The sequence below is a fragment of the Nicotiana tabacum genome, chromosome 1 (genome assembly GCF_000715075.1).
Source record: "Nicotiana tabacum cultivar K326 chromosome 1, ASM71507v2, whole genome shotgun sequence".
In the NCBI taxonomy this organism is placed as follows: Eukaryota; Viridiplantae; Streptophyta; class Magnoliopsida; order Solanales; family Solanaceae; genus Nicotiana; species Nicotiana tabacum.
This window is the reverse complement of record NC_134080.1, coordinates 119,355,517-119,380,278: the sequence shown is the minus strand read 5'-3', so window position 1 is coordinate 119,380,278 and position 24,762 is coordinate 119,355,517. Positions and strand designations below refer to the sequence as shown.

General features: G+C 37.7%; 1 protein-coding gene across 2 annotated transcripts; it reads right to left on the bottom strand.

The window, feature by feature from the left end:
• Positions 1 to 342: 342 nt before the first annotated feature.
• LOC107782050 (AP-4 complex subunit epsilon-like) lies at positions 343 to 24,762 on the bottom strand. Of its 2 annotated transcripts, none has more exons than XM_075253118.1 (11): positions 23,831 to 24,762; positions 22,687 to 22,872; positions 20,456 to 20,671; positions 20,245 to 20,355; positions 9,682 to 9,879; positions 9,467 to 9,598; positions 8,465 to 8,521; positions 8,223 to 8,339; positions 6,633 to 6,710; positions 2,719 to 2,862; positions 343 to 2,008 (listed from the first exon to the last, which is right to left on the bottom strand). In XM_075253118.1, exons 1-11 carry the CDS (start codon positions 24,395 to 24,397, stop codon positions 917 to 919), a joined length of 2,898 nt encoding a protein of 965 aa, XP_075109219.1. In that variant the 5' UTR covers positions 24,398 to 24,762; the 3' UTR covers positions 343 to 916. The 2 variants fall into 2 exon arrangements, with proteins under 2 accessions (XP_075109219.1, XP_075109218.1); XM_075253117.1 differs by having other exon boundaries at positions 20,224 to 20,355; positions 23,831 to 24,732.

The following is a 24,762-nucleotide window of genomic DNA, read 5'->3' as shown; positions in this document are numbered from 1 at the left end:
TAATACCTCCTACCAAACGACCCCTTAGTGTAAACATTAGTACATCTTGTTCGCCGAAAATATCATTATTTTAGTTTCTAGCTTTGGTAGTGAAATTATGCATAGTTTCACTTGTACAACACTAGTCATGAACGACCAAGGAAAACAAAAGAAAAAACAAATAATAATGCTCCTACTAAACAAGTTCCATTAAGCAACCCCTGTAAGAAAATGATCCTTATACAACCGATCGCATTGGTCTAGGAATTGGATTTCTTATAAACCAATATATGCAGCGCCTTCGACATAGAACTGAAAAGCTGCAGATATAACATATTCAATTCCTTCATGAAACTAGAGATATAATATAGTCAAACATGCTATCAAGAAACAATAAAGCTTCTGCAAAGCAGACTTCGAACTGAATCCACATTCAACTGATAAAGCCAGTATCAATTTAACCTGAGAAATGCTTATTGCTTTACAACATCATATAAGGGTACAATACCTCTCCAAATGGTACAGTTTGCCTCCAGGAAAAAGCAAAAAGAATAGTTTCAATAAGATAAGAGGAAAAGGAAGATCAACATAAAACACAACTGTGATACGTCTTGAAGCACATGGCAAACCTATGGTCGTGACTGCGCCAAAAACATGTCAGCCTTTTTACTCCGGAAACCTCAAAGTCAAAAGCTCAAGTGGCTTCAACTATTCCTTACCAGTCGAAACCATTTTCACATAAACTTTTCCATGTGCAACTGCTACGCAAAATACCAGGCTCATACGACAATTAGCTCCTCGCAAATTGTATTTTCAATTGTAAATTTTTCCAACAAATAAATTTGTAGCTTTCCAGCACCACAGATCTAGTTCAATCAACAAAGACTCTACAACAAGGCCTAAATAGACTTCCAACACATACACATGTCCATGTACTTTACCCAAGCAAATCCTTGAATAAGTTGGGATTCTGACTCGTTGGTGTCACACCCATTTGCCTCACAAGTGCATCTTTTTCCAAAGCATCTTTCAGATTCGGGCCCTTACTTAATTGTGTTGAATTTGTAACTGTACTTCCTGTTCCATGGCCATTTCTGTCGGGTGCATGTGAAAATTCAGCGGTTGAAAGGAGATTTTCCGTTCCCATCATATTTTGCCCACGGAAGGAAGTCTCCCCATAAAGAGACATAAAATCAGGCGCTTTAGTAGCACTATCTCCGCTAGAACCTGGAGCTGGACTACCTTCGTTTAAGTCAAGCAAGCCTTCCAATTGCTTAAACGGATCCACAGAAGTTGCACTACTAATACTAGTTGGTTCACCCAAGTCAAGCAAGTCTGGAGGTGGTTGGGGACTTGCTTTAGCAGCACCTCCATCAGAAGGTCCAGTCTTTTCTGCATGAGACTTGTCTGCAGTATGGCTGTTTGGCCTTGATGCCTTGTGCCCAGCACCAGCAGGTCTTTTTTCAGATTTTGATGCGCCCCCAAAGAGGGAAGCAGCAAGTTTTTGCTTTTCCGGATTAATATCCTCTTGTTGCCTTCTTGATTCATAAGATACATCACGTGTTTTTGAGCTTAAGCTGCTTGGTACATCACGCTGTGTCGCTCCATTCTGAGTCTTGTAGGTATCAAAGTCTGAAGTAGATGGTGAGGAAGAAGAATAAGTTTGCTTACCCCACTTTCTTTGAACACCATCAAGTCGTAGCTTGATTTCAGATGAGCCTGTACCAGATGCGGACAACTTTGGTGCAACAGCTTCATGAAACTCTGTGTGATAAGTTGGTTCTGGTACAGGAACAAGTTCGGTTGAGAATACTGGTGGGACTGGAGAAGGTCTTGATGGCACAGAGGGTTTAGGAAGCTCGTAGGCTTCAAATCTAAGAGAATGTCCTGAGGATCCATGCTGTTCTTCATGTCTAAAACTACTGATAGTTAAAGCTCCTGATTGTGCATTCTCAGGAATATAGGGTTGAGCCCCCTTATTCAGTGACTCTTGAACATAACCATTGAGAAAAGATAGTTCTCTATCAACCTGCAGAAAATTTTCATATTAGTTGCACCCGGTTTAAACAAAAAACAAAGATAGAAAAAGAAAAATTTGAGTCCTGTGACAGAGAGTAGACTGAATCATATCTTTCCAGTAACAAAAATAGGTCAAAACATCAAATCTACAAGGACATTCACCTTAACCTTTTTCACTATCATCACCCGAGAAAATAAGTTGGTAATATGAAACCCGCAACACGAAATATCACCACCCTAACATTTTCATTCTCATCCCCAGAAAAGCAGCTAAGGGATAGGTATGAAGCACCAAGATGAAGGCGGCAATTTCAAACAATATGTCTCACACAGGATAGCAAGAGAGGACGGAGCCATCTCCACAAATTTTCCAAAAAAATAAGCATGCCGACTTTTTCCAAAACTTCCCGATACATTAGTGATATAAGGTCTAGTATGAACAGATAGAACCGTGGTTTTTCAAAACAGTCAAAATAAGCTTCTTTTCTTTTCTTTTGGATTTTTTTTTTACTCTCTGCCTACTGATGATGAATCCAAAACAGAATTGATCAGTAACGACACCCTTAAACAAGATGCATGCACGTACTGTAATACTCATCAAATGGACACGCGGTAAAAACATGAATATCTAACAACCCAGACAATATGGCTAAGCCTGCTCATAACTTGAGAAATAGCTTTGGTTAAGAAACATGAAATAGATTCTGGCAAAGTCCTTACCTCAATGTCTTCACAACTAGCGTCCATTGGCATAATATTTTCAACAGCACGAGCATCTAAGCCAACAACTGCTTGAAGTTCATATGCTCGTTGCTGTAAATCTGTAGAGTGTGATGCTAACAACTCTTCAATGAATGATTCACACTGCAATAAGCAGATACTTCAGCAGTCTGAAATTCTTATTAAGGTTTGAAAGAAAATCTAGCATTGTATTTTTTTTCCCTTCCCCTGTTTTTGGAAGATGACATACATGATGATAAATCTCACTAAGTACTGCCACTACTAGAAGCCATAAAACAGAAGGCCAAGTTGCTCAACAATACAAAACGGATCTGGGCAAATTAAGATGGAGTTGGGGCTACATTATGCATATTTCATCAAGATGATTTCTATAAAGCCATCAGCCATGTTATGCAATTTTCTAAATCAACTGTCTAATTAAAAAAAAGCAAACTACTGTTAGGTTAGTAGGACGCCTCACTTATTTAACATTGAACTCCTACTCTTTAGGTGGTGGATGGCTCCAATTTCATTTTTATTTTTATTTTTTTGGATGAAGTAAGGTGTTATATTACCAAAAGCATCAAGAAGATGCATAGATACAAGTTGAGATGCATAAATAAAAGAAAGCTAGCCCCTTTACGGTGTGTCAATCTAAGATGAGGGAACAAACAAAATCCAAAAATTGGTCAGTACTAATTACAGTAGCTATCTTAGACCAGCAAAAAAGATTTAGTAGGCATCTAGCTTTGAGAGAGTGATTTGGAGTAGAGATTCCATAAAAACATCTACTGTTCCTCTCGTTCCAATTTCATTTGTTCTCACTGTAAACCAAATAGGACTCTCACTTTCTGGTGAATGGTCTTCCCTATCTGGAGTCATTTTTACTGACATCTGTTTAACAATTTTCACCAATCTGACTCACAGTTTAGACCCACAGCATTTTACTTCCGGAAAAGGGTCAAATATATCCTTGTACTATCGAAAATAGTTTAAATATACCCTTCGTTATACTATTTGGTTATTTCGGACCCTACCGTTATACTATAAAACAAATATACCCTCAGTTTGGACGGAATGCCACGTGGCTGCACATGATTAAATCGACCCATTTTCCTTTTCTTAACCCGATTCACTTAAAACCCCACAATCCGACCCAAAGTCCACCCTCACTGCTTCTCTCTCTCTCTCCTCTTTTCCTCCTCTTTTCTCCCTCGCCTCACTGTTATGACCGTGGCAGGAATCTCCATCAGCGAATTCGCCGGAACCATGGAGAACCTTCAGATTACTCACTTCGCACCTTCTCTTCCCCTTTCTCTATACCTACACACACATTTATACACAGATCTAGAGAAATACATATAAGAAGTCGAAATCTGAAAGTTTTGGGACCAGATTTTACTGGATATGACCGGAAATACATTTTCCCGACGAGTCATTGCTCTCTTTTTTCATATTTTCTGTTTATTTATCAAATCCTTAAGGGAGACAGAAATAAATAGTTGAAACTCCGACCTCAGAGTATGGTCGGAATCTTGCCGAAGAATTTTTCGGCGACTTTTGTATGCCATGTTCTCTCTCTGACCGCCGCTCCGGTGTCTAACGCCGTCATAGCAGCATCTCAGACAGCTTTAATTGCAATAACAACGGCATATTCGATTCAACCTGCTCAGGGTGGTAACAAATTGAAGAAGTAAACTGAGAGACCTCTGACTTATGAGAAGACTTCAAAAGTTGTTTTGACACGAAAGTTTTCCAACATATGCTTGCAGATTTGTATCATGAAATTTTACAACAAAAATTTTTATGGCCAATTTTTTTTTCCTCAAATGAGATCGGATTTTCCATAAATTCATCATTTTTGCCCTCCCTATTTGTGGATTGTTATTTCGACCAGCTGAATCATTTGTTTCTGTGGGAGTATGATATGGAATTTTGACTTGATGGCAACTAAAATAGTTGTGCAGAAGGTTGGGATGGTGTGTTGTTCGACTACGTGTTTTTGTGATGTTGGCAATGGTTTGATCTACACGGGAGGCACTTTTGGTCGGATAGTGGGTTTTTTTAAGTGAATCGGGTTAAGAAAAGTAAAATGGGTTCATTTAATCATGTGCAGCCACGTGGCATTCCGTTCAAAATGAGGGTATATTTGTTTCATAGTATAACGGTAGGGTCAGAAAACCAAATAGTATAACGGAGGGTATATTTAAACTATTTTCGATAGTACAAGGATACATTTAACCCTTTTCTGTTTTACTTCCTTTTCTATGTGACAACAATTACTCTCTTCATTTCATACTGGATGTATTGGTCATTAATTTTACACGGCCCAAGAAAGGAATCGATACAGTTCATTGGAAAATGGAGTTTACCTACTTTTGGCGTCACTCAAATTTGCGGCTCAACTGATTATAGTAAACCATCAGTCATTCCACTATCCAGCCAGAGTTATAAATTCAAAATTGATAGACCGCCACAGAATAAATAACCTAAAGAAGGCAATATAATTAAGGTAATTACACTTTCTTTTTCCAAACTATGAACTAAGAAGTGAGGTCAGCTGAACTGGAAAGAGTAGCTTGATCACATATCTTACACAACATGAAATAATATTGCAGCTATGGAAAAAGATTTCTGTATGCTTCACAGATGATTTGTGTCAATTGGACACTATTTGTAGACTATACTGCACCTAATAATGAAAAATGCATTCCATTTGGATAAGTGATGTTTTGAGAATATGCTAGAGGCATATTGAAACTTGTCCTCTTAATAATGAAAAACGTATTCCATTTGGATTAATGAAGTTTTGATAATAATGCTAGAGGTGTATTGAAGTTTGTAGTCGCCTATAAATGGTTTATGAAGTTTGGTTCCCAATGGTTTCAACATTGTGTTGATCCAGAAGAAGTCTCACTGGGCTTAAAGAATTTACCTCCCTGTACTTTCCGGAGCTTGCATATGACCTCTCTATCAAATCAAAATAAGCTAATAGCTATTTTAAGGTACCAAAATCCTTGAGCTATGCTAGTCTTAATACATGTATAACTCCTATCTAACCGGCAATCAAACGGCCTAGAAGAGTCTTGGCTTACTTCAATATAATGGGGAGGCAGCCTGCTTTTCCCCTTTTTTCATATTATGGAAGCAATTTCATTTTTAACAAGCAATCAATCAATATGCCTCAATCCCGAACTAGTTGGGATTGGTTGTATGAATCCTCCATATCCATTCCACTCTAGTCGAGCTCATTCCATTTCAATATTAAAATGGTCTTTTGTGGAACAGACCTATTAAAGCAATAAGATTCTTTTATTCCTTGCGAGAAATACAAAGATAAAAGGTTCATTCTCATTTTTTTGCCCTCATGAGAACTCATTTAAATAATATACAAGTGTTAAGCTCTTCATCAGCAATCGGATGTTATACCAGTGGTTTTACCAAAAAGAAATAAAACTAAAGCGTTTGCCTTGCGACTCTAAGAATTTACATTTCATGGTTATCTAAGTTCCCCACCACCCATTAAATTAAATCAAATAAGATGGTTCTTCTGCATCTGCAAAATGGGTATGGTTTTTTCTCCCTTTCTAAGAACTTTTTATTTTTTGACAGTAGACATGAGAGTTTTCCATCTGTATAAGGTACGGTAAGGTCTGCATACACACTACCCTTCCCAGACACTATACACACTATACACTAGGTTTGTTGTTGTTGTTACAGTAGACGTGAGAGTTTATTCAACATGGAGCCAAGAGGTGCAGATCACATCACTTACCAAAAGATACAATCAGGGAGTCAGCAAAATAAACGAAAACCTTTCAGCCTAACTGTTGGGATAAACACTAGTACGTCTCAATCAATCTTGTCCAAAGGGAAAAAAATACTGACTGAAGGCTCGAAAGTTAATTCCTTACCTCAGGCAACATGTCCACTTTCCTCCCAGCTGCTATTTCAAATGAATATACTTTCATAAGTGCCGATACTGCATAAGCCTATAAAAGAAGAAACGAAAATCCATAAAGAGTTCAACTTTTAAGAGTGTATATTTTAGTGTGGGTGCAGTATACTGAAATTAGGATAATGGAAACACCATGAAGAAATACCCAATGCGTAAGTACAAGAGTGCCTGTACAACATGCAACCTCAAAGGTACCCATGGTATTAGCACCAGAGAGAAGGCTTTAGACTTTTAAGACTAATACTAGTACATAAAGATCAACAAGCAACATGTCAAATAGTTTGACTATACCAAATAGGTATCCCTAAAACAGGAAGAACATGATGCATCCAATGCTACTAGCCAAGAATAATTTCACTTATTAACCAATAATGTAAGTTTTCGATGAAGTAACCAATAATGTAAGTTGCAGTAAGTCTTTCAAAACTCTACCCTTCTTGGCATCTATCTCCAGTATTAGGGAAAATTTAAGAATTTCCAAGTTCCATAAAAGTAAAGATGTAACTTCTTAGCACCAGTTACACATGCTTTGTCTGCTACAAGTCTTCTCTTCGCAATAGTCCCAAGGTCTTTGGTCTAATTGTAAGAGCGCAAAGTGTAATGTGCGGGTTTGGCGCACGTTACAAGTTCGAACCCTGCCGAAGAAAAAAGTCTGGTATTTAAGTGGAGAAGAGTATAGGGCGGGTCCATTACCTCGGGATTTCTCGGTTATAAAAAGAGGTCTTTTCTTCACAGTAGAACCAGTATATAGCTCAAAAAAATTCTTGTTTGCTTACCCTCCATACCAACAAAATAACGTAATCTCTTGCAACCATAGAAATGAGTAGTTGCCCCTATTTCTGCTTCAAAGAAATTCAGCATGTTGTCAAAACAAGGAAAAACAGAGAAGAAGGTTTGATCCACCTTCAGAGGAACATACTTGTAAAATTTCCTTTTGTTTGTCTCGAGAAGTGACTAAGGAAAAGAGTACTGGACAAAAAAAAAGAAAGCCATCAAACCCCTTGCAGTATTCAGTACATGCAATAGATCACCTAAAATTTTAGCCTGCTGTTATTGAACCAACTTCCCAGCATTATCAAGTGTTTACAAGGCTCTTTTGAAAAGTCAACTAGCCACTATACTAAGTTCCAAAAATTGATTTATATGGTAATTACCGTAATGAGATAAAAAATCAACTTGTCATCAAAATGAATATGATACAAAAGGTATAAGACAGCAGGAGATATCAAATACATAATTCAAGGACCTCATGTCCTGGACAATCATATCACGACATAGAACAGACTTGGGGGCTATCCTCCGACATTGCTCAGATCACATACTCTCAACTACGGTTGTCGAGTTAAACGAGAACAAAGGGCAAAGAGGGTAAAACGATTCTGAAAGCCAGAAAATTGAGGAAGCTTATCAAAATAGAACAAATGCCATTAGGTGATTTTCCATCACTCTGTTTACTAGCTTTTAAGATCAAATTGTATCGTAATACAGAAACAGCTCATACTAGAAGATCGCAGCTGATATAGAGCAGCAATTGGATCTCGCATACCTTGACCATGTCATCAGTTGAATGAGCCTCAGCAATATCACATATTTTCCCTGTGATATAGGAGGCAGAATACTTCCCATCAGCAGTTCCATACTCCCCCAAGACCCAGCAAATAACCTGTAACTCACAAGGTTATGAGTTAAGCACCAGAAGAGGTGAACTGAGAACATTACATGTATGTGTGACATTTGAGCATGGCAACATTTTATTACTGTAAATAGGTGGGGGACCGGTTTGAAAACCTGGAGAAATGCAGAGGGAAGTTTTGGCTCTCCCATGATGCGCAAATATGACTCCACCTGCAACCAATCATAAGTGTAATCTGTTAGAGGCACAAAAACAGAATATACAAAAACAATATCTTCTGTGCAATTATATACAACATGAGCAAGATAAAGGGAAAAAGGGGTGTAAAGACGTAGATAATGCGGGGCCCTTTAATAAAGTGCAGACTGCTAACACTTTTTTTATTGGTAACTGCAGAATAATAACACTTAACATAAGATTATCCAGAATCTGCAACAAGAGTATTTCAAATTCTCAGCTTGGCATGACAGAAACAAGGAATCATCACAAAAATTTAAGTTACTTACGAATTAACACTAACAGAACATTTATTAGCTTACTCTCCAGCCATCAGAACAGAGAATAAAAGTTTAACACGTATTCAATAATTCCTTCTAATACATGTATGCAACTGATACAATAAGACCCCCAGGGGAGTTCCTTTAAAACGATCCAGATGTTAATTTACCTCAGGCCCTCAACTACCAAAACCATCTTTCAGTAAGAAATAAACTATAGCTTAGAATACTACTTAAATGAAAATAAGACGACAGACCACCAATTTCTAGCATAATAGTTATCTAAACATTTCTTTTTTTCTTTTTTCTTTTTTCTTTTTTCTTTTTTGTTGATAAGTTAATAGCTAATCTAAACATATCTTTTTATCAAGCTTGTTACTTCGTTTTGACCAGATTCTATCCAAGTTATGCTAGCTCTTAGCCTTTTAAAATTTTCCATCTGAGAGAAACCAAACTATATTCAAAAGATTAAACAGGCTCAGGGCAGTAATGTGTTTTCTATATAAAGTACAGCAATTATTATTGCATGGGAAAAATCATATATACAAGTATTCCAAAATGAAGGCTCAAGATTGTATCGTTTATCACCAATGATGAATATCCATTAAAGCTGAAAAAGAAATTCAGCACCAATCAAAGCAAAAAGTTAAAAACACATACAGCTGATGATCTCAGCTGGGTATCTGCAGTATCATCATCTTCTCCAAATCCCTCGGCAATCAGCCGCATCAAGTTGTGGGCCACCTTTAAATTTACTAGATCTCCTGCGTGCTCAAACACTTTATTCATGGTCTGTAAGCACGTCAAAAAACATGGTAGTTGGTACTAGAATAGAGCAAACGCTATGACAAATTAATTTGCTATGCTAAATTGACCTGGATAAACCATTGATTGCTCGGTGCAAACTGCTCGGCCAGTTCGACACATCTGGACGCTATCTCAGTTTTGTAATGGTTATCATTTATGCTCATCATGTAATCAATCATACGGTCGACAATAACTTCTACATTCGATGGCTTTGTCATTTTATACAGCAGCTCAAAAGTCTTCCGTTTCAGTGTGTCATCTGGGTCCTGTATACAATGGTTGGTGTCATAAAGGGAACAGCCTAGAAAGCATCTCCATCTTCTAAACCATATTGATTAATAGCTATCTCTGTAAGAAAGGGAGGAAACTGTTCCTTTTTGGAAAATGAATAAATGGAGCAAGTTTCCATTTTTCAAACAGCATATAGATGAATAAAGATACACCATAAAACAAACTCCATAGCTAATTAGCCATATTGTAAAGAAAAAACCTGAACTATGGCAGGACAAAAGATATTTAGAAGTTAGGCAAAAGAAAAGCCCATAACCCACGGGTTACATGTCTCAAAATATGGCCTTTAAAGATATGTAATATACCCGTGATCAATAAGTTGAATAATTATCTTATTTGAAATCCAAAGTTCCCGCCGGTGTCACTTAGCTCCCGTTTGGCCATAGATTTTGGCTTCATTTTTTCAAAAAAAAAAATTGAAAACATTGTTTGTTTATGAAATATGATCATGTTTAGGAAAAAAAAATTCAAGTTCCCAAAGACTGGTTTATGGCAATTTTTGGGCGAAAATTTTTCCTCCACTCACAAAACTTTAACTTTTCTTCAAATAAAACGCATGTCCAAATACAACTTCAACAACAACAAACCCAGTATGTTCCCAGCAAGTGGGGGCTGGGAAGGGTAGTCTGTGCTACATCCAGTTTTAATGATGCAAATAATATACATGTGCAGGAAATCAATTACAAGAAGTCAAGAAAATACCACAAGAATGCTGGAGTCAATCATAAGGGAAGAAATCAATTAGCAAAGATTACTATACAATCAGCAAATCTGGACAACTAAGGAAAGGACTCGCAAATCTGGACGGAATCCAATCAGCAAATCAATCAGCAAAGAGCAACGTTAGAGAGAATCAAGCAAGCCTTAAGTTAAGGCACAAATCAAGGGCAGCATCCCGGAAGATCGAAAGTTACGAGAAGATTGGTACGCGACTAAGTTTGGAAAGACAAACAATCAAGGAGCAAGTCTTCACTCGTATCTCTGCTGAAGGAAGGAAATCAAGGAGAAGCAATGGCTTACTATCTTATTCTTGGAAAGAATCAATTTCTTTCCAAGGATCAAATCTCTTGGGTTGTAAAGCCTCTACCATCCATCAAAGTATTTATATCCCGCCTTAAACCCTAGTCTGATATACTTTGATCGAACCAAAATCACTCTCTTTATTCTACTACAAACAAACATTGTAGTTCACTGTGTAACAAGTCGGGGAAAGAAAGAGAGCATAACACTGGTGAGGTATTGTATCAAAAACGAGTGCTAGAGAAACTGTGTGCAAATTCACTATAACTGTACTCGGAGAAACACATTTACTAAAAGAGAACTCCCATGCAGCCCAAGGGGACTAAACTAGGATTCACATTGAATCCGAACCAGTATAAAATCCTGGTGTTTTTAATTCCTGCATTTACTTTCTTTTACTATATCTGTTGAATTATCATATCTAGTCGACTACTCAATAAATTAGTCCACTAATAAGCGATTAAGTTTAAATATTTACAATTCAACCCCCCCCCCTCTTGTACTTTCAATTGGTATCAGAGCAAGGGTTACATTTTACTTTTGCTTAACAGCTTGTGAGAAAAGATCATGGCAAATCAGGTTATCATAGGAGCTCTTTTTCAGGAAGGAACTTCACAAGTTAGACCACCATACTTCAATGGACAATATTTTTCTCACTGGAAAGTACGAATGAAAATCTTTGCTAAAGCTTACGATGTCAAAGTCTGGAGAGTCATCAAAAAGGGAAACTATCCCCTACCAGCTAGCACTCCATCACTTGCTGACCCTGAAGATATAGATTCATACTCAAAGGAGCAACTAGAAGTAGTACAAGTGAACAACAAGACGAGAAATTTGCTTCATAACGCTATAAGTGGTGAAGAATACGAGAAAATATCAAGTTGTGACACAGCCAAAGAGATGTGGGACAAACTTGAGGTCACCTATGAAGGAACCAGCAAAATAAAGGAAATACATATCAACATGCTGGTTCATGATTACTAACTTTTCTCAATGAAAGAAGGAGAATCCATTGAAGAGATGTTTGCCAGGTTTAGCAAAATAATTAGCGATTTAAAGGCATTTGGCAAGCCCTACACCAATGGTGATCAAGTCAGAAAAATTCTCAGAAGTCTGCCAACCACTTGGCAGACCAAAGTAGTCACACTGGAATTTCAAGACCTAAACAAATTGTCCTATGATGAACTACGAGGAGAACTAATTGCCTTTGAAAGGACGCATCTCAAAAAGACAAATCAAGAGGAGAAAAAGAAAATAGTTGCATTCAAAACCTCTACTGAAATGGCTGAAAATGAAATTGATGATCCTAAAGCTCTGCAAGAAGAGATTGCTATGATGTCTAGAAATATGGATGGGCTAAAGAGAAGATACAGGAACACAAAGAAAGGAAGATTTCCACCAAGACGATCCAGGCAATACAACGAACAGGATAAGAATGATGGAAAATGCTACGAATGTGGAAAATTTGGGCATATTCAAGCTGAATGCCTAGAACTAAAGAGGAAGATCTCTAGAGGCTTCAACAAGAACAAATCCTTCGGAAGCTGGAGCGATGAGGATGACTCTGACCATGAAGAAATAGCAAATCTCTGCTTCATGACAATTCTGGAAAATGAAATGAACAAAACTTCAGGATGCTGGACAGATGAAGATGTTTCAGATGACGAGAATGAAAACTGTTTCATGGCACGAGGTGAAACTAGTGAGGTAAGATCTTATGACTGTGAAAGATGTAATGAATTGCAGGATATCCTTAATTCAACCTTGAAAGAGTCTCAAAAAATGATGAATGAACTTAAGAGACTCACTAGGGAGGTTAAAGACTGGAAACTCAAACATGAAGTATGTGAAATCGAAAAGGAAGTACTTCAAGAAGAGTTTGAGGATTTGCAAATGCAGCTCAACAGCATGCGCAAATCCACCCGTCACAGTTCTGTTAGGTCAAACAAGACAACTTACAAGTCAACTGGAAAAGAACCTGCTAGAACCAAGTTTACTAGTTCCAATACCTATGAAAGACCTATAAGCAGGTCTGATGTTAAGTGTCATCACTGTAATAAAAGTGGGCATAAATATTCATTTTGTCATTTTCGTAAATCAAATGTGTCAGGATGGGTTTGGAAACCAAAGAGTTCTGAACCTAGTAACACTAACCCTCCAGGACCCAGGCAAGCTTGGGTACCTAAAAGAAAGTAATTATCTTGTCTTGCAGGAACACCACAGAGTAAGCCGCAAAGGAAAATAGTATCTAGACAGTGCGTGTTCCAGTCATATGACAGGTGACAAAAACCTGTTCAAAGAAGATACAAAAATCGATGGAGGAAGTGTTAAATTTGGGGATGATTCAAAGGGCAAAATAGTTGGTACTGGAACAATTCCCTTTAATAACAATTGTGACATTACTGAAGTTTATCTCGTCGATGGCCTCAACTACAACCTCTTGAGCATAAGTCAACTCTACGACTCAAGATATGAGGTAAAGTTTAAGAAAACTGGATGTGCTATTGAAGATGAATCAGGTAAAATAATTCTTCCTGGAAAAAGGTATGGAAATGTTTATATACTTGATGGTTTTGAAAAGATAGATGGTCATATTTGCTTATCCTCTATGTCTGATGATCCATGGCTATGGCATAAGAGACTTGGTCATGTTAGCATGCATTTGATAGAAAACTGTCCAAACATGAATTAGTTGTTGGTTTGCCCAAATTGAATTTTTCTAGAACTCATATTTGTGATGCATGTCAAATGGGTAAGCAGACCAAAAATTCTTTCAAAAATAAAGATATAGTGTCTACTTCAAAACCTTTGCAATTACTTCATATGGATTTATTCGGGCCTACTAGAACTGCTAGCATGGGAGGAAAGAGGTATGCCTTTGTTATTGTTGATAATTATTCACGTTTCACTTGGGTAATCTTCTTGTCTCATAAAGATGAAGCATTAAGAAATTTTAAAGTTTTCTGCAAAAGGGTTAAAAGAGAAAGGGGACATTTGATTTCAACAATTCAGAGTGACCATGGAGGAAAATTTGAAAGCAGAGCATTTGAAGATTTTTTTAATGATCAGGGAAACACTCATAATTTCTCTGCACCACGCTCACCACAACAAAATGGGGTTGTGGAGAGAAAGAACAGAACCCTCCAAGATATGGCAAGAACCATGCTACTAGAACACTCATTGTCAAACCACTTCTGGGCAGAAGGTGTAAGTACAGCATGTCACATCCTCAACCACTGTCTCATAAAGCCAATACTGAAGAACCCATATGAACTTTGGAAAGGTAAACGTCCAAATATCAGTTACTTCCATCCCTTCGGGAGCAAATGTTTCATTCACAATAACGGTAAGGATAATCTTGGAAAGTTTGATCCAAGAAATGACGAAGGTATTTTTCTAGGTTATTCATTAAATAGCAGATCTTTTAGAGTCTATAATAAACGTACTTTATGTGTAGAAGAATCTGTACATGTTATATTCGATGAAAATAATCCCTTGGTCGAGAAAGGAATTACTGCAGGTGACGAAGATCAAACTCAAAAAGCTCAGGATAAAGGCGAATCACAAGAGTCGATTAATACACCAGCTGCGACTGAGTCAACTGGTGAAAATAGCAGCAATATGCCAGATCCACAAATCGAGTCGACTACAAATGCAGTTCGTCCAAATGAATGGAGAAGCGAGCCTGAATATCCTCAGAAATTCATTATAGGAGATCCTAACAAAGGAATGAAAACCAGGGCAACTCTCAAAAAGAAAGCAAACATCGCTTTGATCTCTCAAATTGAGCCAAAAAAGATAGAGGAAGCACTGAAAGATTCAAGCTGGGTGCAAGCCATGCAAGAGGAGTTAGATCAGTTCAGCAAGAATCAAGTGTGGAAACTAATACCCAAACCTGATAATGTGTCTGTAATCGGAACAAAGTAGGTGCTTAGGAACAAATTGAACGAAGATGGAAAGGTCATAAGAAATAAAGCCAGACTAGTTGCTAAGGGCTACTCACAACAGGAAGGAGTCGACTATGATGAAATTTTCGCCCTAGTAGCTCGTTTGGAATCTATACGAATTCTTCTAGCATACGCATCTTTTAAATGTTTCAGGCTATTCCAAATGGATGTTAAAAGCGCTTTTTTAAATCGATTCATCGATGAAGAAGTATTTGTGAAACAACCTCCAGGCTTTGAAGATACAAGCTCACTAAAGCACTGTATGGGTTGAAACAAGCTCCACGTGCCTGGTATGATAGGCTAAGTACCTTTCTTGTTGATCATGGCTTTACAAGACGTAAAATTGATACTACCCTGTTTATTAAACGATCATCAGAAGGTAACCTCATTATTCAAATTTATGTTGATGACATTATATTTGGTAGTGCTAACCCTCTTATGTGCAAGGAACTTTCAAATCTTATGCAAAGCGAATTTGAAATGAGTATGATGCGTGAGCTTACATTCTTCCATGGGCTACAAATTCAACAATCTGAAGAAGGAACCTTCATATGTCAGACCAAATACACAAAAGAGCTGATTCAAAAATTTGGTATGAGCAATGCAAAATCAATTGGCACTCCAATGAGCCCCTCTACGAATCTAGACAAAGATGAATAGGGCACTCCTGTTGATGAAACCAAATATCGTGGAATGATTGGATCACTAATGTATCTGACAGCAAGTCGACCAGACATCATGTTCAGTGTATGTAAATGTGCCAAGTTTCAGCCAGCTCCCAAGGAGTCACATTTGACCGCTGTAAAGAGAATCATTTGATATCTCATTGGAACTGTATCTCATGGATTATGGTATTCTCGCTCTAACTCTTTTAAATTAGAAGGTTTCTCAGATGCTGGCCTTGCAGGTGATAAAGAGGATAGAAAAAGCACAAGCGGTACATGTCAATTACTAGGAAAGGCATTAATATCCTGGAATAGTAAAAAGCAAGCATCAGTCGCATTGTCCACTACGGAAGCCGAATACATTGCTATTGGACAATGTTGCGCACAACTACTATGGATATCTCATCAATTGGGTGACTATGAACTTTCGTTTAAGCCTATACAAATTTTTTGTGACAATTCTAGTGCTATTTGTCTTTTGAAAAATCCTGTGCATCATTCTAGAGCAAAGCATATAGATATTAAGCATCATTTCATTAGAGATCATGTTCTTAAGGGAGACATAGAAATATCTTTTGTTGGAACTTCTGCTCAACTAGCTGACATTTGTACTAAGCCTTTATTAGAAGAGAGATTTTGTACTTTAAGAAATTTACTTGGTATTATTTGCACTTCTAATAACTCTTAGGACCTATGTGCTTAGTTAATTTTATTGTCCTTTTCCCATGCTTTAATTATGCCTCCGTTTTTCCCTCTCTTTTCACTTCTTTCACATCAGTTTGCAATTCGAAGATGGAAAGCCAATCATCACGTCTTCTCAACTGACAACTTTTTCTTTCCTACAACCGTCAAAACCCTCTTCTTAAGACAGAAAACCCCTTCAATCACTCTTATCTCCATCTCTTCTCCAAAAGTTTCAATCAAAGCTCCTTCTCTACAATAGCGAAACACTCCAAAAATCCCTTTGCTTCCACCAGAAAGAGCACCTGTTCCAAAGCAAAACCCCCTTCTGCGCCCCCTGAACAAGTAGACGTAGGGTCTGATCACTCTGAAGGCTTCACCTCATCTCAGGGAGATTTTTCTGAACACTCACAACTTCTAGGAGAAAAGGCTTTAGGCAAGCGACCCATAGAAGAACCCCCTATTTCGTCCACTCCAAAGAAATCAAAGGTTGATTTCTCTGCCTCTCTTGAATCTGACCTAAATTTCTGGGATTCCCCAAATAGGGATCTTTTTATTGCTCTAAAAGACAAGCCCATTGCTCATGGAAGGGTTGTCGATCTTGATGACATGGAAGCCCTTAATTGTAAGGTCAAAGAACTTTTCGTTTATCAAGGGTGGGCAGAGTTCTTCTCTATTCCTCCGCCTAAGGTATATGAACCCCTGGTCAAAATGTTTTATGCAAATCTTCGTTCTAGTAAACCTGATAGGTTGGAATCTCTAGTGCTAGGTAAGCGCATTGTTCTTGATTGTGCCCTGTTTGACGCACTTTTTCAGTGTCGTTGTTATGGTTTTCCTACTTTGTTTAAAAACATCTAGCCTGATGACTTCGAAATTACTTTTGACCAAGCCAAACAGTGTATTGTTGAGTGTCCCTCTGAATCCCTTCCAAACCAACTAGGTCCCAGTGATGTCAGTTTCGAAACTTGGGTTCTGGCCCACATTGTGGCAACCACTTTGCTTCCCTGTACTGGCTCCTTTTCAACCTTCTCTCAAAGAGACATATTCTTTGTCTATTGCCTTGTAACCAAACTCAAAATCAAGCTTTCCTCCTGGGTTATCAATTCATGATCGAGAGTGTTGAAGATCCCACTAGTCTACCCTGTGGCACGGCAATCACTCATATTCTGGAAGCCCATCAAATTTCCCTGTCCAACTATTTTCATCACTGTCTCCAAGTCCTACAATTCTAGAGCCTTTGCTAGTATGGGCTATGTGAATATCAAGGGCTCCTGGGTTAAGAAGAGCGAGAGTGAAGCAAAGCAGGCCCCTGTAGAACCCAAACCTTCACCCTCTGTTCCTCCACTTAATCTTGACAGTTCTGAGCTTAGTGAAAAGCTTTGTGCTATTAACTCTCAACTCTCTGAAATCAAGAACCTTCTCACAGCTACTTAGTCTACTGTTGGTGACATTCATGTTATTTCCAAAGAAACAGGGTCTGACGTGTCCAAAATTAGAGTTGTTGTTCTCAGAGTGAGGGAGAATGCTGTCAAAGCTTTCAGGGAGATTCATGACAGGTTGGATGGTGTGAGCGTCTCTGCGAATGCAAGCTTCGAACAGTTAAAGGAGGCCATCTGCAACACCCTTACCTATTTCCTGCGCCGCTAGTGTGGTTGTTTTAAGACAATTTGTTTTCTGTTGGTTTTGGGCTGTGTTTTCAGCTTTTGGATGACTTCTATTTTTTTGTTGTGCTGCTTCTGTGCCCAGCCGTTGGATATTCACTTTACCTCCTTAGTTTTAATGATATCTCTTTAGTTCTCGTTTTATTCCCTCTTTGCTGATGACAAAAGGGAGAGAATCTATATTGTCCAGGTAGCATATGTATTTTTACAGGTATAGCGGAGAAGTCGACTTGGCCACAGTCTAGTCGACTACATCCATTGAGGGGAGTATCATGGATCAGTCAAGTCAACTACATACATTGAGGGGGAGTAAAACACAGGGAAGTCGACTGGTATTTACTTCTTTTTATTACTATATTATTTTTCCATCATCAAAAAAGGGGAGATTGCTAGATCCAGTTTTAATGATGCAAATAATATACATGTGCATGAATCAATTACAAGAAGTCAAGAAGATACCACAAGAATGCTGGAGTCAATCATGATGAATAAGGGAAGAAATCAATTAGCAAAGATTATTATACAATCAGCAAATCTGGACAACTAAGGAAAGGACTCGCAAATCTGGACGGAATCCAATCAGCAAAGAGCAACGTTGGAGAGAATCAAGCAAGCCTTAAGTTAAGGCACAAATCAAGGGCAACATCCCGGAAGATCGAAAGTTATGAGAAGATTGGTATGTGACTAAGTTTGGAAAGACAAACAATCAAGGAGCAAGTCTTCACTCGTATCTCTGCTGAAGGAAGGAAATCAAGGAGAAGCAACTGCTTACTATCTTATTCTTGGAAAGAATCAATTTCTTTCCAAGGATCAAATCTCTTGGGTTGTAAAGCCTCTACCATCCATCAAAGTATTTATATCCCGCCTTAAACCCTAGTCTGATATACTTTGATCGAACCAAAATCACTCTCTTTATTCTACTGCAAACAAACATTGTAGTTCACTAAGATCTGTTGTGTAACAAGTCAGGGAAAGAAAGAGAGCATAACACTGGTGAGGCAATGTATCAAAAACGAGTGCTAGAGAAACTGCGTGCAAATTCACTACAATTGTACTCGGAGAAACACATTTACTAAAAGAGAACTCCCTTGCAACCCAAGGGGACTGGACTAGGATTCACATTGAATCCGAACCAGTATAAAATCCTGGTGTCTTTAATTCCTGCATTTACTTTCTGCAATTTACTTTCTTTTACTATATCTGTTGAATTATCATATCTAGTCGACTACTCAATTAATTAGTCAACTAATAAGCGATTAAGTTTAAATATTTACAATTCACCCCCCCTTGTACTTTCAGTCTGTACGCAGACCTTACCCCTACCTAATGCAGGTAGAGAGGCAGTTTCCAATAGACCCTCGGCCCAAACACAACTTCAACTTTCAAAAATTATATTTCAACACAACTTCAAAAACTCTTTTTTCAAGTTTCAATCAAATCTATGTCCAAACGCTAGCTTAGAGTTTCTTTATTCTAGCCTTGCAAGAAGAACCAAAAAAAAACTTAAAGTTAAATTAAAGGTGCCAAGGCTTGCTCAAGAAAATGGTTAATTTCACCCAAAAAATTCTAATGAAATGTGGCTAGAGAGTGGTTACGGGTGTTAACCAAATAGTCCAAATTTTAGACCTTCAGAAGAAAATTTGGTTTCAACTGCATAAGAAAGGAAAGAAGCAAAGTCAACAAAGTTATATGTCTTCGGCTTTTGATTCAACTTGGGAAGTAAGACAATACTAGTACTCAATATAATTGGGCACTCCATAAAAATGATCAAAAGTTTTCCAGGTTTTTCATCAATGAAGGTAATAAGAAGCATTTGGGGGTGGGGGGTGGGGGGCAAGAGGCTCCATTCTATTTGGAGGAATTCACCTACCTGGTTCATTGACTCTTCTGGTGGCATCAACTTGATCTTCTTTGAATTAACCAATATGTCCAAAAAGGAAGAGAAGAAGGGAAAGAGGCTAATTTTTTATTGTTAAAAAACAAAATCAGTCTCTTTTCTTTTCATTTTTTCTTCTTGGAAATAGTGCTAATACCAACCCATTGTTGATTGAGAACAACCGAAATGCTTACAACTTTTATTATGTTTGATATGGCATGGTTCAGAAGACTAGGGTCACACATTTCAATCAAATTATGTTGGAGTTCTCCTGATCTTGCAATGCACAATAAATTCGATGCAATAACCAGCTACAGTTTGGAAAAAACGAGCAAAACACAAATAAAGGTGCTGCATTGCTGAAATAAAATAGCTGAATATTCTAGCTATGTATTGCAGCCATAAACAGAAAGGAAAGCCAACATTGTGATGGCTCCATAAATTGAAATATCATTTGTTTAGAAGAAACCTGAGAAGTAACATTTCCAACCTCTAAACAATCAATCACTGCTAGTTGGTGCTGCTCAGCAATTTCTGCACTTATCTTTATCAATCTACCAAGCGCATCAATCCCCAAGTACTTTAGATTATGGCTATCATTCTGTGCACCAGATAATATTGAAAGAAATTAGCTTCTAACATAGAAAAAGTAAGAGGCACGGCAACAAAAAGATACACGCAGGAGGATAAAGAAGACAAACCTTCAAAAATTTGGCAACTGCTTCTGCCGCAGATTCTAATACTTTGGGGTTAGGATGTATTGAGGAAACACAACATATGCACTCATATAGAATAGCATTTCCTATATTACTGGTTGAATCGCTTTTTCTCATAATGTCACCAACAATAGTATACATTTGTTCACTGGCTTTTTTGTCGCTGCTTCCCAGTAATGCCAGAATTTTCAACAATTTGATCTGCACGTAAAGAACAGCAACTGAGCTTACAAGTAGAGATCCATTTCTTGTCGAAAAGTAGAACAAATAGACAACAGAACAGTTTGAAAATCTCTAAAAGCAGAAAAGTAAGAGGATTAATGGAAAAAGACCTATCAAATCAATAGTTACATTCACCATCAGATTGCTTGCACTACTTTATTCAATAAGCTACTGGTTTCTTCTATACAAGTTCTACACTGTGTTAAGCCAAAATAATTGACCCTAAAGCTAATGTAAAGCCAGCAAATTGACATGGTTTACTTGTTGATAGGCAGAAGTAGTTAGTTCTTCATCACCTTTATATGGAATCATTTTCTATTTGCAAAAAATTAGATACTCTGCAAGGCTAGAAAATCTTAACTGCGGAAACTCGTTTTTGCTAGAGACATTCAAAAAAAATCAAGTTACCCATACATCTGGTCAATCTAGCAATCATCTACGCCTCAAGTGCAAAATTTGTTGGGGTGAGCTATATTTTTTTATATAAGTTTGGGGTCAGCTATATTCTTAGATTTGGTAATCTTAGAAAGTTGATATTAGCCAATTTTCTATTCCCAAATATCAACTTTAAACAGTATTTCAGCAACATACCAAGAATAATCAGAAAACAGCTTTGACATTTTGAGATTTTATCTCATTGAATAGTATAACTATTTTCAGAACATAGTAGAAGCTTGTAGAAAGGTGGATTAGTTAAAAAGCAATACCAACGGCAAAGCCAAGAAAGACAATCACGGATAATAATGTCAAAAAGATTAAGATTGACAAGGGAAAAATTAGACCACAGATTGATCTTAAGTGACTCATCAAAATTGAAATACAAAAATAACATTGTATGTATAGTTGTATGCATCTGCATAGACATATAAAGGCTTTTAGCATTTAAATGGCAGAGATAAATATAATGGTTCCACATAAAACTATACCCAGTGATTAAAAAAGCGCTCGCTTCCTCGCTTTAAGCGAGAAGCGAGGCGTGAATGGCAGCGCTTCAGGTAATAGAAGCGACTCTGGTACGAAAAAGCGACAGTTTCTCTGTAAAAAGCGAGAAGCGGTGAAGCGAGAAGAAGCGTTAGAAGAGTCCGCTTCTATGTTTAAAATTAACCCAAGCCCTATTTTATTAAAAACGAGGTTTCTAAACCATAAACACTGTCTGGACTTCTTCAACAACAACGAGACTAGGGTTTTTCTTCAAAAACAGTAGCGATTTCTTCTTCTCTTCTTCATCAACTTCTGATTTCTGAAATAATCTCAAAGCATATCTAGGGTTGTTCTTCTTCTTCTTCAACAGTACAGATATGTTCTGCTTCTGCACTTTTGATTTTCAGTCTTCTTCTTCTTTTTCTTTCTAAACGTCTAAAAAGTGCCGAAATGCTGGCGAATTTTTTTCAGAGAATTTCTGCCCAATTTTTCCAGTTTCTGCCCAAAATTTATGCCCAATCGATGCTACTCTTTAGTTTTTTAATTGAAGTATTAAACATTTACTTACAATTATATGTGTTGTCTATGCAGTATTTATTTTTTTTAAAAAAAATTAAATTCCGCTTCATTATAAAAAGTGAGCGCTTCGCTTCTCGCTTCTCGTGAAATGGGGGTTGTCGCTTTTCCTCGCTTCACGCTCTTCACAACACTAACTATACCTCGAATGCAATTGAATAATCGACTTCTTGAAACTATTAATTCTTCTAGGTTAACTACCTTCCTCTTCTATGGATCTACTAATTTTATCTCAATGACATCATTAAAGAAGCAATCTATATTTTGCATAGAAAGTATATTTTTTGGATGGAAGGATTCAAACCTCAGCCAAATCAGAGGTCCAGCCCTCAGAAGTGAGATGGTAGCATGGACTTGAATGGCCACTCCAGAATTTAGAGAACATTTGAATCAAGACAAGGCACATAAAAATACAATCTTTCCAGCCTTTAGCCTTTTACAAAGAAAATTTAAGTGCATCTCATGCAAGAGAGCAACTAGAACTTTGATTAAAATACCTGAATGAATGGAGCAGGCATCTGATGATAATCATAACTCTTGGGCAACCTCCGTTCCGCTACTTGTTTTAGAATGCTTACAAAGCTGACAACCAAATCCTTATAAGAATTAACATCTGCAGCAATAAGATCATAAAGAGGACAAAGTGTAGCACCCATTACGCCAGGATCATTGTCACATAGCCTCTGCAAATCAAAATAATCATTCCAAATAAAATAGAATCAGTTAAAACCATAGGAGATCGTTTTCTCTAATGCAGATGGAAATATCATCGACATCCCTTTGAATGTGCACAAGCTTTAGTTCATTATCTACCATGACATCACTTATATCTTACATTCTTCTCATAATTTTACCCATCACCTCAATCATTTCCTTTTTGTATAACACCATACTAAGGTCACTAACATCCTCTGGACCTTCACAAAATCATTAGAAATAAAAGTTCAATAAAAATCAACAAATCCTATTTTTCTCCACTGTACAGTTAGCAGAAAGTGTTAGAAAAGCAAATTTCTTCCTATCTGCCTAAGCGTTGATGGGCGGAGTTACGCGGTACTTATGTTGGTGGGAAGTAGTAGGTACCCGGTGGCATAGTCGAGATGTGCACAAACTGGCCCGGACACCACCATTCTCAAAAACAGAAAGTGGGGTCTGGGGAGGCTAAGATGCACGCAGCCTTACCCCTACCCTGGAAACAGGTTGTTTCCGATAGACCCTCGGCTGTAGAACGGATGAATATTTTGGACATAAATTTTCATTAGGCCATGCCCTATTACATCCTCCAAATCTTGAAAACAAACACGAGTAATTTTCATAATTTTTTTCCCGTAGGATTAATTTAGAAGCAAGGAAATGAGACCATACTAAATTAATAACTGCAAGGGCATCTTTATTCTTTAAGTACTCTTACCCATATATTGCTAATACATGTATTCTTATAGGACATTCTATCCCACATTAAATAATACAACATTAATTTCTGCATAACTTATGTTGGAATGCATCTAATTACCTCAATAATACATTTACCCCACATCCTTGCCACAAAAAGGATGCAACACAGGCACAACATGACAATGTAGTCTCGACAACCAATTCAACTATTACTAATAAACACAAAACATATGCAAAAGAATGCACCTTTCTGAAATTGGAGACAAGATGGCAAATGGACGATGGCGATTTCTGAAAAAACCGATGAAGTGCCATAACAGCCTTTTTCCTAACAGCTTCTTTAGAATGCCCTAACAACTCCACCACCTGTGGCAACACTGCTGGAATAGTCTCCTCATTAATCAACTTACAAACGGCATTCAACGCGGCACAAACCACCAAATAATTATCCGATTTCAAGTCCTTCTGAATAGTATTCACAATCAAGATAATCAAGTCATGATCCTCATTCAAAAAAAGCGTCACAGCTAAATAACCAGTACGTTTAAGATGCAAATTATCATCATGAGTCATTTTCACAGCATGTATGTACCCAAACGATGCATCGTGGCCTAACATCTCGACGTACACTAATCGTATTATGTACTCTTTCATCTTCCTTTTAGGTATATCAGGCTCGATGATTCGTTTTTTAAGGGTTTCGATCTCGTTAATCACGATTCGATCTTCTTCAGCTTTGGATCGGGCTTCGCCGATGGATTTGATTAGGTCGAGAAACTCTTTGGACTGTCCAAATCCGCCTTGGGAGCCCATTGCGAGCTCCCTACCAATTGTCTTCAACTGCTCCAGCTTGGATCGAGGATGCAATTCTGGTGGCTTGGATTTGAATCAGGCAGTGTCGTTTTGGGGGTTTAGGGTTTGAATTTTGGTGGATCTATCTATGGGGAGAGTAGTAGAAAGGGAATAGAGAGTGAGTTACAGGTGAAAAGGAGATTGATTTTATGGGAGTGTATATGCAGAAGAGAAAAAGGACAGTGTTCTTGGGACCGGGGCAGTGGAACTGTGGAAGAAGACGATGAGAATGCTAAGGGAGGAAAAAAAGAGATGCTACCATATGGTTGATGGAATAGCTAGCAGGTGTTACGCATGTGTTCTTTCACTGCCATAGGTAATTTCAC